At 33.8% G+C, this 15,153-nt stretch overlaps 1 protein-coding gene across 2 annotated transcripts; it reads right to left on the bottom strand.

Annotated features, from left to right (window-relative positions):
• Nucleotides 1-4,195: 4,195 nt before the first annotated feature.
• LOC105114105 (Glycosyl hydrolase family 38 protein) lies at nucleotides 4,196-14,008 on the bottom strand. 2 transcript variants are annotated; one of them, XM_011010527.1, is made up of 29 exons: nucleotides 13,598-14,008; nucleotides 13,425-13,508; nucleotides 12,677-12,765; nucleotides 12,353-12,527; nucleotides 12,065-12,184; nucleotides 11,902-11,985; nucleotides 11,732-11,803; nucleotides 11,484-11,597; nucleotides 10,874-10,974; nucleotides 10,683-10,776; nucleotides 10,272-10,439; nucleotides 10,090-10,179; nucleotides 9,816-9,881; nucleotides 9,678-9,734; nucleotides 9,077-9,293; nucleotides 8,785-8,918; nucleotides 8,025-8,081; nucleotides 7,878-7,940; nucleotides 7,562-7,633; nucleotides 7,331-7,378; nucleotides 7,012-7,131; nucleotides 6,507-6,572; nucleotides 6,126-6,238; nucleotides 5,942-6,026; nucleotides 5,568-5,678; nucleotides 5,399-5,494; nucleotides 5,273-5,320; nucleotides 4,741-4,809; nucleotides 4,196-4,659 (listed from the first exon to the last, which is right to left on the bottom strand). In XM_011010527.1, the coding sequence occupies exons 1-29, from the start codon at nucleotides 13,829-13,831 to the stop codon at nucleotides 4,471-4,473; spliced, it is 3,036 nt and encodes a 1,011-aa protein (XP_011008829.1). In that variant the 5' UTR covers nucleotides 13,832-14,008; the 3' UTR covers nucleotides 4,196-4,470. The 2 variants fall into 2 exon arrangements, with proteins under 2 accessions (XP_011008829.1, XP_011008830.1); XM_011010528.1 differs by lacking the exon at nucleotides 7,012-7,131.
• Nucleotides 14,009-15,153: the final 1,145 nt, after the last annotated feature.

Below are 15,153 nucleotides of genomic sequence, written 5' to 3'. Positions count from 1 at the left end.
ACTTAGTGACAATTCTTATCTTCTCTTATCTGCCCAAAATTGTAGGAAATTGTCTTACTTTTCAAGAAAAAAAAAATGGAGGTCATTTGGACTTCTAGAACTCCAGATATCAACCAAACACTAAATAATATTCGGGTTGCGGGACAGATTCAGACTTCTTCATTGTTGATATAATTTAAACTTGAAAATTATCTTATTAAATCTTAGACTCCATATGAAAGTTGTAGGCCTATGTCTTACCTTTCCATCCATATAAAATAGACCTAAATCCGAGATCTACAAGTCTAGATATGACCTAATTACCGAACAATATTCCAATTTGGACTGCACCAACATCTCTTTTCTAAGTTTGGCCATCCCTTTGTCCTTTCAATTTTAGTTTTTAAACTCATCAATCAATCCTTTCATTTATATGATAGGCCTGCATTTAAAATGAATATTTACCATAAATTAAAGGTATCTTATATTATTAGATATGTTATTATAAAACTTGCTTTAGTTAAGGAATTATTGATACTTCAAGTGCAAAATGATGATATAAAATCTTGATAAATATGCACTTTTAAATACTAATCACTAAGTAAGCATTCTCTTAGGCAATAACATTGTTCCATTAATTAAATTCATTGTCCTTAAGCTCAAATAACATACCTACAACTTCAACAAACCTGACAAATTATCTTAAACTAATCTAATCCACAACAACATCAAAACATAACATAATTTGTCATGGCTTCACAAATAATTAACAAAACATTCAAACATGCAAAACAATATGTTATATTATCATATACCATAACATTATCACATTCTAACACATTAAACAATCAATCCAACAAAACTTGAAAATATATAAAATATTTTCAAAGCATGCTTAAACATCTTAAAACAAATATTCAATTAATTTTAAATTAGCAAATGACTTCAAAAGACACTTAACAAACATTTTAAGCAGTAATTTACAAGACAAAATAAAAGGGTGTGTGAGCTCATTAAGCTCCACCCCCATCAAAGTTTGAAGGTTTACCTTATAAAAGAAATGTTGATTCATTCTCTAGATTATTTGCTTCTTTCCTCTTGATTTTCAACTTCTTTTCGATCTCAAATTGATTTAGATTCCTCCATCTCCATTTTCTTCTTAACACATAATCTTTTCAAATTGATTTAGATTCCTCCATTTTCTTCTTAACACATAATCTTTATAACCTTTTCTTTAATTTTATTCTAGGTTTCTATTTATTTCCTTTCTTTTTTCTCTGTAATATTTCCTTTCTAACCTAGGATCTCCCCTTTTCTCTGTGATTTCGTTTCCTTTTATAGCCTCTAAAGGGCAAGTGATTATGAAACCATATATAGGTTAGAAGGTGATTTTTCAAAACTAGATCATAGAGGATTCTTTTATATTTTTACCTCTGATTTGTTAGAAGACAATTATTCTCTCTTTTTCTTATGTTTTTCTTCTCCTTGGATGTCTAAAAGATTCTCGGAACTTCTAGAAAAAAGTCAAGAACTTTATAATTGAAACTTGGCTAAAAATAATTGACCCATATTTTATGAATTAATAGTGGAAAATAGGAGGTCATTAAGGCCAACCAAGCTATAGATCCTATATAGGGGTGTTATTATTCAATTAGGATCAAATCAGGTTTGTAGCTTTCTCACCATCGATCTAATTAAATCATGTTTCATTTGGTGGTTTGTAGCTTTCTCACCATCGATCTAAAGTTAGGTGTAACACTATCAAGTATTATTGAACCAAACAAAGTTATCTTGAGATAAGAAGTTAAGGGCTTTCATGTGGCAAATGAGACATAAACATCGAAAAAAGTTGACATAAACTTGTAAAGAGGTAGCTTCTCTGTCAAATGGTGGTGATTGAATCCCTTGAGGTAGTCGGAGATACCATGATTATTTATTTAAATGTGGCAACTCGATTAGTCTTTTTGGCTAAAGAAGATGGCAAACAAGGGTAGGCGATGTGTCACTCAGTTTTTTCATTAAATTCGAGTGATATGTTGTATTCTTAAACCCTAAGAATTAGGGATTTTTTAACTGGGATTTTGTAAATTTCAATTTGGTCCCTGTTGTTTCAATTTAATCTCAAATATCCTTAATTGAGACAAAACTGATTAATTTTATGTGTTGACCCCTGCCAAAAATCAATTGAGATCCTTAAAGTCTAGTGCCTTTTACAAAGTGAACCTTGGTTTTTAATTTATTCAATTTAGTCTCCAATTAAACCTTGAACTTTTATTTTCTTCAATTCAGTTCTATATTGTGTGTTTTTGCATAAAGGTTCTTGGTCTTAAATTTATTCAAGTTGGACCATAATTGACTCCTAAAATTTAATTTTCTTGCAATTTCATCCCTTATTTCATTCTATTAAGCTTGTAAAAGTTAAATTTAAACCCAAATTAAACTTTCAAACTTAATTTTTTACCGATTAAATCCTTAATAAAATTAATTTGATTTATTAAAAGTCTAATTAATTCCTTAAACATAATTAATTATTTTGATTTTGGTCTAAATGAATTTATAAACTTAATTAAACCTTTCATTAGGCTCATGATTAAATCAAATCAGCCTATTAAAAATCTAATTAAGTCCTCAAACTTATGTTTTTATGCAAATTCATCTAATATTTATTTAAGTCAACCTTGAATTTGTATTGCTTTTAACATCTAGATACTTCAATTGTGCAATTGAGTTTCTAAAAATGTCAAAGATCCAATTTCATCTTTTTATAAAAAAATTGTATAAAAAAAAGGATAATTTTGAGTTAATCTAAAATCATGCTTAGCTTTATTTTGTTTTTTCATATGTTCTATTTAAAAAATAATAAACCAATGATTTGTTGTTATTAGTAAAGTCTTTAACCACTATATGTGGCTGAAAAATCCGAGCATGAGTTTTTGTATTGCAAAAAATCTATTTTTAATTATTTTTTCATTGAAAACAATTAGAAAAACAACATAAGCATCTCATTAAACTATTTTCAATTTTAAAACACCTTTAAATCAGTCAAAAATTTAAAAATTAACTAAATTAAAACAAATTTCACTAGCCTTAGTCTATTTTCTTAACAAGATAAAAAATTTTAAAAAAAAATTTTCATTGACACTACTCTTATTAAAATGAATCTTCTAATACAAAAATCAATTTTTTTTTTGCTGGAATGCAGACCACTTTTTCTCTTTTCTTTCATTTTTCAATGACTTTCTCTTTTCTATCTAGAAAATCAAGGATTAAAATGTAAAAAATAAAAAATAAATTACACTGAGGATCTTGTAGTTTGATCATTGTTTCACTTTGTCTTGGTACTTTTGGAAATTTAACTTTAGTTCCTTAACTTAATAACACTTCACATCCTCAATTTTTAGTTGAAAAAAATCAACAAAACACGTACAGGATTTTCATTATATTTTATTTAATAACTAAAAATCTCTTGTAATGTTAATATTACAACTTTGCGAAGGAACTATAAAAAAAAAAAAAAGACCTAGCCACCATTTGTCTTCCCTGTTATTCAAAACAAAAACAGAGGTGAGGTGAGGAAACCTTTAAAGGGCTCTTCTGTGTTTTAAAAAGATGAAAAGAGTATGTGTTATTTTGTAGTAGTGTTCTCAACTGTAAAGGATAAGACATGAAAGAGTATCAAACCCACCATCGTCGGTGCTTTGTTACTTTTGTTTCTTTCTTGATTTCCAAGAGAGAGTGCTACCAGTAATGATGCTACGAGTCCAAATTCAAAGTTGCAAATCTAGTTTGGAAGGAAATGGTAGTGTTGTCGATAAGGTCGTTCACAAATTCATGAAGAGGTAGTTCTTTTTTAGTTTTTATTTTGGTCATTCTTCTTGTAATTGTTTTTAATACTACAAATTTAAATACTAATTCACGGAATTAACCTCTAAGTCAATTCAGATCTTTCATAAAGAACCTTGAATTGTCAAGAACATGCATAGAGAAGAGAATATCGCATGAAAGGATGAGTTTATTTAAAAATTAAAGTTGAGTGACAAAAGTGAAACATGAGGAAGAGCACAGTAATCAACAATGAAATGACATGTCAAAGTTTACAGTCGTGAAAAGTAATCAACAATGAATTGACATGTCAAAGTTTACAGTCGTGAAAATGGTGGGAAAAAAATATAAGGAGAAACTCAATTAGCACTTAAACTATATGCTCATCATCAACTGCATCCCAAATCTAATTTCATCGACCATGTCTCGTACATTTCACACATTCTCAATTGGATCCTTCTTTAATGTGCATATTTTATAATTAACATGAGATGAGGAAAATATTTCCTCAGAAAGTCAACCGGTGACTTTGAATCCTGCAACGCATGAATAATCAAAATCTTGAAAAGTGAAGGACATGAGGAGAGAGATCCCATTGAAAAAGATCCATCACCTCATTTATTCTGAAATACATGTTAACAAGTTTAAGAGATTCCATGTGAATAAATATCAAAATTGTAGCAAGAAAGTGCGAATTTCCATGGGACCAAGTTCAACAATGAGAGTTGAATGATCGACAGGACCACCTCTAACGGGTGCAGGTTGCTCTCCGTTGTCTCCCTCAACCTTCCATGTCATCTTCTTCATCTCTGATTTCTCTTGGTTTGATGACAAGCTCATTTCCTTCAGCTCCCTAATCTGAAAGTTGAAACACCACTTGGCAACAAACATGAAAGAAAACAAAACACATTGCGCTGAAACAGATAGAGATATCCTTACTGCTTTTCCACTGAACATCTTCTTCAGTTCAACTTTAGCTAGTGTTGAATAAGCAGCATCTTCTCCCGCCTGACCTCATTTGCAGCATTGAAGAGGTTCGGATTAGAATTATTTGTAACTTAGCCGGGTTACTTCAATTCAATAAAATAAACACTATCATGAAGCAGGATAATGCTTGGTTCGAAGTTTCACATCTATCCTTGACAATGAGACAATCATCTTGGTTTCCGAGATTCAACATTCGGCAACCGGAAATGCTGAGGGTTCTTTCCCTCAATCCTCCCTTTGTAAGGTTGAAGAAAGACAGGTCTATTCTTATACTTCATGAAAGGAGTGATTCAATGTTCATCTTGCTTGTGTAAACACGGGTCTATTCTTCTTATAATTGTTCTCATAACGGTGCTATTTTTTAGAGTAAATATGATGAGAAACTAAGCAACTAAGAAGGGGTTAAAGGATGTCAGCAAGTCATTGCAGAGCAAAACAGAATGGCAAGGTGGAGGACACAGAGCATGAGTAATGAGCTCATTACCTCATATAAATGAGCCAGACGGAGAAGAACACTCCCATCATCCAGCTCCTGCAAGACAACGACAAGTGAGAAAGAAATACACTTGAGCAATGTAATTGTTATTCTACAATAGGATGGCACCCTCACCTGAAGGGTTATCAAAGCAACATTTAGTGGCAAGCTGTAGCCGGGATCCATGGCAGTTCCCGTGGCCACATGAGATGCTTTCCAAGTCTCTTCCTTCTTTATAATCAATCAATTGCCAAATTAGGATCTAACAAAATTCATACGTATGGTTATCACAATGAGGGCATACCTCCTGTGTGAAAGCTGCAAGAAGTGGTGTGTAAATCTCTTGGCCAGTTGTTCGGCGCCAGACTGCTCCAGCCCCTACCTGGTTGATGCTCAAATAATAATTTCCTCTAATCTGAAAAGGAATGTAGATTGATTGTAAGGAAAATGAGCATATGAAGCATTTATATCCTTAAGGTGCTTGTCCGCAGCCCTTTATTTCATCCAAGAATGAGGTCAAGAAACTTAGAACAAGCATTTTCTCACAGCTGTTGGTTTCAACAACGCAGACCATGTACTTTTCAAGTAACAACTATGAAATTGTGGTCAGAATGAGAATGAGAAGTGTTCATCCAGGACTTCTAGAATATAAAGTTGCTACTTCATGGTAAATCATACCGTTAGTCCTTCACATTCATCTCCAATGCAAACACTTTCATCAAGGGCCTCATTAACTCCTCTAGAATCATCATGGAGAGTCCGCCTTGTGTATGAAAGGAACAACAATTAGTTTAGTATGTCCACAGGTGAAAAGCATAGCGATTCTTGAGCATTAAACAAAACATAATGTAACTATTTGAACCTATGAAGCATTAGTTCTAGTTGACCATCTTTAATGCTGGCTCCTCCAGTGGCACGATCAACCAAGACTGATAATTCAGATCTCTTATCCATTGTAAAAATTCCAAGGTTAAGCTGAAAAATTCCAAAAGGTATCGATATTATTTATTCATTGACCTTTTTATGATGATTGATAAGACGGATCACTTTCATCAATTTGGAAGGGGGAAAAAAAAGAACTAGACTAGCAGTTTATAAGCATTTGCTAAGTAATTGTCAAAATGAATCTGAATAACTGGATCTTAACAACGAGCAATGCCCACAAAGATAATATGTTTTGCAAAGTTTTACACGTGAAGAAACTGAATTTTCTGCAGGTTGATGCTAGCATAAAGAATATTACTGGATAATAGTTTCCTGCAACAGGTTCATTGACAGAGAGGCTCCAGTCAGCTCTGTAGTCTCGAATCTGTGAAAAAATAATGATAGGTTAGTTTAGAGAATACAATATCCTTAATATCTAACGGAGGCTTCAATAAGAGAGAACAAAATGAACAGTTTAAAAAAGAGAATGGAGGTTGGGATGGATGGACCTCTGTGAAAAGCTGTTCATAAACCCAAAACTGACGTTCTTTAAGGCAATGCAGATTTATAATACATCACTTTGAACGTCAGGCAATGCAGATTTATAATACATCACTTTGTATTCCAACCACTCATTGCTTGACTCATGCAATAAGGATGAGTGCAATTTATAATTGACAATCACAAATTTGATGTGTCTTTGCTAGCTCCTAATCGTGATCAAGTTGAGAATTCTCAACTTAGCATTATTTAATGTGCATGTTCTTCCACTAAGGATATATTGAGAGGTTCTGACATTGGAAAGAAACTATAGAGAGAGTTACCCGCTTTAGAAAGTCCCTTCCATTAGAATCAGTATAAAACACCTTTTCTGTGGCCATATTTGCTGTCATTCTTGTGATTACCTCTTTTCCAACACCGTCTTCAAGGGGAATTGGGCCAATCTTCATGATTCAAAACTTGTCAGGAATGCTTGGTATGAATCTAGAGACAGATTTTTAACTTCTAGTTTACAGAAAGCGAGCAGACAAATTGGTAGGCAGAGCATGCTTAGTTACAAGAGTTGAATGTTATTGTGAAGAACAAGTCAGACTTTCACAAATGAATAATAAAAGCAGTTAGGATTCAGAAAATGTGACTTACAGTGTATTCAAGTTCTGCATGCTCTTGATCTTTGTAAACTCTTGTTACCTGATAAACAAACATAAACTAAAATTTAAGCAGGAAAGGAGCAAGTGGTGGAGGAAACATAAACCATAAAAATTTATGGATAAATGCTATAACAAAGTTCTCATCATATATTGTGAATGTTCTTGTAGGAACTCAAGCGCAAAGAAAAAAAAATTATAGGGAGAGATGCCTATAGATGTTGACCTGGTAGATCCATGAATTAAATTGTTGGCGAACCTCATCAAACAGTGGTCCACGATGAACCTGCAGGGGCACCTGGAAATAAACAAAACAGTTTCAAAATAAATAAAAACATAATCAACTCATAAAATAGGAGCTATAATTTGACCCTTTATTCTTGGGGTGTGGGGTAAGAACTACAAGTCCACATGGTTGAGAATAAGGCTTCATTAAGCTGATTAAAGTGGACTTGTGATTTTTTTACTCATTTGTCATTTAAGTTTATACTCCACGCAAGAAAGGGTTGGTAATTTGTTAAGCATAAGAAAAAAGAACTTACTGATCTTGCAACAACATGGGGAGGGGAACCATCAGGCCTTAAGATATATGCACCCGAAGATTGCTGTATAAAACATGGCACATCAGCAACTACTGCATCAATTTAGTCTCAGGTATAAATCCTTATACAGGTTTGGAAGTCGCATACCATTTGCTCAGAGCTTGAACCATACCAAAAGTAGCTTTGCTGTATTGGCACATCAACCTAGTAAAATGTAACCAATTAATTATAAATGATGTCCAGTTTCACTTTCATAACATCTCTTGATCTATTTATTATTTTCATTTCAGGATTGTCATTAAGAAACGATACAAGGTTCTATATTGTGAAGATTGATGTTACACAACAAAGAGCCAAAACTAAAACTAAATGATAAACGAAGGAATAGAAGCATATGCAGATTTCAAGCAAATTTTAAGACAAAAACATCTCTACATGAGTATTTTGTAGGTATGCTTGGTAGAAAAGAAATTAGCTCCTGTGGAATTTCCTTTTCCAAACTGTGGAGTTATTTGTAGGCATGCTTGGTAGAAAAGAAATTAGCTCCTGACAAGCATAATGTTTGCAGGCCGTAGAAGATTTCCCAGAAGAGTGACATGTATGATTGTGATTGAATAACCACTGCACATGCCGGCTACTTTGGGAGTTAATATCATAAACTTGTAGTCAATTTATTTAAGAATTTCTGTATGTTGGCCACAAATACCAAAGTAAGAAGAAGATTTTCCTTCCCAAACCCTAAGCATTAATTTTAGAAGGTCCAGAAAAGAATGGAGCAGTTGGTAAAGAATGAATCAAAACCCATAAGGAAAGCCTATGCCGCCTCCATTCATGAAGTGAAACAAGGTCCAAAAGAACAATCTGCCAAGCATTATAAACCTCTCATAGGAATAGTTAAAAAGTCTACCCCTGTTTTGGAATTATGCATCCGTTTGAGTTGACCAGTCATAGAAGAAAAGGACATTTTCAAATTTCCAGATCCGATTTCAATGGTATCATTCTGTGGGTTGTCCATCACAGAGAGCCCGTTTCTTCTTTTCCCTGCATAGTTTTGTTATCCAGAAATGAAAAAGGTAAGTTGAAAGAAAATAAAGAAACAAACTCAGTTTCATGTGCTTCTCTTCAGCAGATCAACCTTAGAAGAAATCACATTAGTTTTAAGCAGGGTCTAGAAGGAGAAAATAAAATCAAATGCTTACCTATCCCAGTAGCACTAGCAATAAAGTAGGTACTCCAACCGAGTGGTGGCACAGACACTTGAAAGTGCAGCCAATACCGGGGAACTTGAATGGATGTAAATCCATATGCCTTCAAATAAAAGTTTCTTAAGTTGCGTGTGGTATTATCCATGGTAACATATTGCGTCTCGATATGTTTTCCATAGGAATCAGCAACAACTAGATTAGGGTCATTAACCTGGTAGATATAGTTACTCAACAATTTTAGTGAAAGAATGAACTCTGGTCACAGAAAGAGAAAGGGAGAGGACATCTTCGAATCACATCGAACTCAATTTAGAAAGGCTAGAAACTGCAGATTGATGCTGAAATTACTGAATAAGGAATGAAACACCCAAGATGACTAGACCAGATACTTCTAGCTGAACGTGCTTAACATCTAAGTCATGATCAGGACAGGTCAATGCATAACAAAAAATATATAAATGAACTAGAATACAGGTTTTTCCTGCCTTTTAATCATTTATATCCTAACACCTTGATTTGATTTCATCTACTTGTTGAATGAAATGAACCCATTTCCTCCTTTACAGTATCAACAACAAAACAAGATTTTACTTACTGGTATCCTAATAACATCAGTGCGATTCCATCCAAGAGCGTTATACAAAACCATGACCTACAAATAACAAGTTTTACATAATGAATAGGATTCTGAGTTAAGTATACATAAAGAAAAAGTAGAAGAATGTGAAATTACCAATCTCTTCCCATTTGCAATGGCTTTCTCTGTTGGCGGGCAGTAACTGATATTTAGTAATTGACACTGACAAAATTCAAAGAGGCAGCATCAGGCCAGGAGCATTAAATTGATCATCTAAATGGACATAATTTGATAAAGATTGAAATCAGTGGTGAAGACGTAAAGGAAATCCTCAAATAACGAAAGTGCGTTGCTTCTTCTCATGGCCTTAGTGCAAAGCTATATTTTCATCTATACAAGGAAGAACGATTAAGCAAATAACAAAAGGTACCTGACTAAAATTCAATGCTGGTTTTGCACATTGATCTCTTGATTTATTGCTAACCAAGCATGACAGAGCAGAACTCACAGTAGCTTCTGCCTATACATTAAGTTAACTTTGAGGAATAAAACTAACTAGCAACGATGAAGAACTAAGGATCAAGTAATTCAGAAGAGATTCTATCTGCCCACCTCCAAGGCTCCAATAGCAAGGCGTTTTTCATAGTCATTTGTAGTGTGTTGTTTGGCAGTGCCAGTGACACCATCATGGTGCTGTGCAATGCCTAAAGCATCTCCAAGTCTATATGTGTTGGGACCAGTGGATTTTTTCCCAACCAGGAACTCTAGTTGTCGTGCTGCCTGTTTTAGAAAGCAAAGAATTGTGTCAGTAAAACAGCAACATTTTACCGCCCAAAATGATAAAATTCAGCCAGAGTAGCCATTATAGATGTTTTCCTTTCTCCACAGGGTACTTCCATTTCCACCTGGTTCAAGCAAAATTGAGAGCAAGCTCTAATGTAGAAACTTTAGAACCACATCAGAACTTTTCCTAATATCTTTTCGAAACCACAAATCACCAAGACAAAGTGGCTACTGACATACCAAATAATATCCACTCAGCTGACGAACATATCGCTTCAAGGCTGGGCGACTAGTAAAAAAGCCAGTCCAGTAGGCATTTTCCGTATCTGCATAACTGACCAAAAACAAGCATCAAGTGTGTGTACTCAACAGACTGATGTCTGATGAATAGGAAAATAAATAAATAAATAAATAAGCTACGCTTTTCTTACGGGAAATAATCATCAGTTTTCAGTGGCCAAGACTCATTTGCTGCGTTTTTCACATCAGTGTAGATAGATGGTGTAGAATACAAAGCATTCACTCGACCATCCTGAAAGATCAATATGCTTAATGGAAGTTCAAATTGCATTTAGCATTTAATATCTTCAACTGCCTGTGCTGGGATTTTGGATTAATAAGAGTTGAAAAGGCATTGGACTGCATTAGTTTCTTATCTTATCACAACTGCATGAAACTTAAACAAGAGCTTTCTGGTCTTCCTACATCTAGTATATATATACCCTATAACACATGTCATTAGCATTCTGATTGATGGGCTCACACTCTTTCTTTCTTATAAAATAGTAGTGATAGAGAGGTTCTTTGCACATCTTCTGTGATTGTCCGACACTATATCTAACGGCGTGGAAAACCAAGTAGATTACAGGAGGTGAAGGCGGGGTAAGAGGGAACAACACTTGGGAATTACACCACAACAAATTGCTTCTGTAGAGTTTTGGACTAAGCGCCTCTGGCAAGCATTATACATCAACATTTATTAAATAGGCTTAGAATGATGAGATTCAAGGTATGTGTTTTCCTATTTCATATAAATATTACCTTGTTAACATAGTGAATTAATTTGTCCATCTGCTTGAACCAAGACTCAGCATATTGATACTGGAAATCATCGCCCATGGTCCACATAATATGGTTTGTCCTTGTCACATTTGCCTGCATGATAAATGGTGGGATGATTCTATTATACATGCTCAGCTCATTTAACAAAATGAAGTGCTTAACACCTGACTCCTTTGCAGCCATGAGAAGCACATAATTGGAGAGAAAGAGAGGAGTTCAAATTTTACTTGGGTCATAGCAGCATTTATAAAATCATTAACCCGCTGCTCAACATTGTAGTCATCTAAAAGGGGGTTGTCCTGCAATATGACATGCAATAGGCTAGGTAAAAATTCAACAAGAAAGTTGCATAGTATTTGGAAATAGTAAGTGAACATTTGTAGTTTGTAGTTCGAACCTGGACTGGCACAAAGTCGTCAAACACTTCAAAATGAAAACCATTTGGTGGACTATAATGAACAGGAAAGGCATTGGCAAAAATCTGCAATCAGCCCAAACATGTGAATTGTAAACCCCACAAACCATTTTCAATAAACAATGGATAGGTTGTTGTTAAGAACCTGAGAGGAAGAACCAAATGTCTTGGATCCACGCCATATAACTTCAAGAGCTTTATCATCTTTGCGCTTCGCTCTGTCCTGGTAATCAATCCTTGCAAAGTGTACAGAATCAAATCCAAGCTGAAGGAACAATATAACTAATCAAAATGTGTCCACTGTCAACCCATTGGAAAATAAGCCAACTTTTAAAAAAATAAATCATCAGATGACAACAGTACATCAACTTTAGATAACGAAGGTTTTTATTTTATTTTATTTTGAGAATAACATTCTTGTAAGATTCTACACCTCAGTCCCAAGAAGGTAAGCTTGCACTGCAGAATGTCCAAATGGATCAATCTGCCACCCAGCTCGAGGAGTCTTGTTAAACTGCTCCTTTATTGCGAGGTGACCTAGAGTTGTTTGGTCAATCATGTCTATGTAATGACAAGTTGCTTCATCATGCATACACCAACCACCATTTCTGCAATTGAACACTTAAACGCTTGTCATTTCCATAAAAGAAATGCATGTTGTGCATGCATAACTACCAAAAACGTTAAATCTCTCCCTCGCTACAAAAGCACATGAAAATGCAGACACACTGAAAATTGCTTTATAACTACTACATACACAAATTCCAATTGGCCAGCCTCAACAAGTTTCCTCACTTGCTCTTGAATTTCCTCACTTTGTTCTACCCACCATCGCTGGAAAAAAGCCTACATATCATTCACATTCAGCTTTGTTAGATTATTGTAACCGCATATGTACTGGATAGCATGACAAGGGAAAATGGGAGTGAGAAAAAAAAAAAAAGACGTGAGAGAATTTCACATCAAATGACAAGATATCCTGCTAGAAAACAGCAGGAGCTGCCAAACAGCCCTGGATTAGTCCAAACATTTGGGTACTCTGCTGTGAAGTCAATCAACTTCCATAGGAGATCCAACTTCTAGTTAGAGAAAAGAAGACAACAAAATTTGTAAGTTTCTATATTGACGATTGAATCTTATGATAATCAAGATATAACTCTTCCAAGCCCTATTTTCTTCGTAGCTTGAATGAAATTTCAGAACCAGCTAATATGTCACCATTATCCTAAACTATAAAACTTATACATAGAACAGCATTTGATGTATGAATTTTCAGAAAGTCTAACAACGCAGAACTGCATTTAGGATTCCTATAAAAGAGTAGTATATCCTGCACATAGCATGTCATACATCGGTTGTTTGTGCTGGGAAAGCAATTGATTGAAGTTAGAACTTGTAAATAATATTCCAGGAACAACGAAAACAAAATATGCAAAAGGGAATCCATGAATCTAGTATGAGACTAAAGACCAAGCAGGAAAAAGGAAAAATCTTCATTTCATTACCATTTCAACAAAAACAAACTTCCTATTGGAATCTCGACGCAATGATTCCACCACTGAATCCAGCACATTCTCAACACAAGCACCCTGCCAAAGAACGGTTACGAAGTCAATCATGAAAATCAGTCCCTTTAAAGAAAACCATAAAATCATTCGGAAGACAAACAGATTAGAACCTGAATACTGTTATTTGATCCAACATAGTATTGATCAACAGTCTTTAACCAACCAACATCATCATGTGAATGTGGTACCAAATGGACATTCAACTTTCCTGGCACAACTCCACCCCCAGTATTGTAATCCACATAACCACCATTAACTACTGTACCATGCAAGCCAAAAACAACCACGACAGCAATAAGAGCCCACCCATCAAACCATGTCAAATCCCTCTCAATCTTTTCCATTTCAACCCCAACAAATTCTAAGCATGAAAGGTTGCCTTTCTGTTTTCTTATGTTTTTTAAAGGGTCCAACGTATTCAGCCGAGGGAATGGTCTCCAAATGGCATGCAAAGACAATTTTTTTCCTTGGTCTTATCTTCTCTTGCATTTCCTTGCCGGCCTCGTAGCTGTCAGCAAAGAGTCAAAGAGGTCTTTATAAGGAAATGAGAGAGAGAGAGAGAGAGAGATTTACTGTGGGATCTCATGTCAAATTTTGATAGCTAAAGCTCGAATTGAAAGGTCATCGGGTTTCCCTAATAAAATCATTCTAAATCTAATTACTATGCTGTAAATCTCATCTCAGAGAGTCAAGTTCTTCTCTTTCTTTTTTTTTTTCTTTTTTTTTTTTTTTGCCCTTTCCCTCTGAAAAAACGTCTAGTTCAAATTGCAAGATTTAAATTAAATGAAAAATCGAAAACAAAACTCAATTTTAATGTGGGTTATGGCTTGATTCTTCGTGGATGACATTGTTTATCCTATGGTACTTTTTTTATTTTTAAACTTTATTTCTTTACTATTTTATTCTTGCACTTGGTGCTTACATCATTTACTTTTATTTATATTCCATACATCTACTTGGTGTTTAGGATGAATTAAAAATCAATTTTATAAAAAAATAATTTATTGTAAAAATAAAATAAAAAAAAAGGATTCAAATTAAGAAAAAAAAATCAGAATCTCATTTATATTGTTCAGATATGAAAAACTACAATTCTATCTATGAAGTTTCAAATCTTTACATTATTGGGTCTAGGATTTTATGTTTGGATCATAATTTTTATTTTATTTGAGTTTTCATCCTTAAATATTGAGGGAGAAGAGAGAAATCATTTGATTGATTATATTTCAATAATAATAATAATAATAATAATAATAATAATAATAAAAGAGATTTATATTAATGTCAATGGGATTCATCTTAAAGAATAGAGTTCTATGAAGTTGGTTTGTAATTTTTAGTATGCTGAAAAAATAAATATAAACTCATTCTTGTTGAATTAATTTAATTTTTGCTTTTTCATCAAATTTTCTTATGTTTTGGGTAAAAAAAATTAGATTTGGATTTTTAGGATTTAAAAAAAAAGTGTTTTTAAATAAAAAAATTGAAAATGAAATTTTTAGATTCAAGAAAACAAGCCAACTTCCTGACCATAATTTGAATTAGATGACAGCATGGCGTATTACCAAAAAATGATGTGTCATCTATGTTATTAAAAACAAAATAGTGATGTGTTGTTTCTCAATTTAAAAAAAAAAAAAAAGTATTCACACATTACTAAGGCTTC

The sequence above is a fragment of the Populus euphratica genome, unplaced genomic scaffold, assembly GCF_000495115.2.
Source record: "Populus euphratica unplaced genomic scaffold, PopEup_1.0 scaffold492.1, whole genome shotgun sequence".
Lineage (NCBI taxonomy): Eukaryota > Viridiplantae > Streptophyta > Magnoliopsida > Malpighiales > Salicaceae > Populus > Populus euphratica.
Note: the sequence above shows the minus strand (reverse complement) of the source record. Positions and strands in the feature narration are given on the sequence as shown.

Coding starts and splice junctions, on each gene's coding strand:
- LOC105114105 (XM_011010527.1), bottom strand. CDS start 13,831: ATGGAAAAGATTGAGAGGGATTTGACATGGTTTGATGGGTGGGCTCTT. Junction 10,975..11,483: donor TAATTCACTATGTTAACAAG/GTAATATTTATA, acceptor TTGATCTTTCAG/GATGGTCGAGTGAATGCTTT. Junction 9,294..9,677: donor CTGATGTTATTAGGATACCA/GTAAGTAAAATC, acceptor TATATCTACCAG/GTTAATGACCCTAATCTAGT.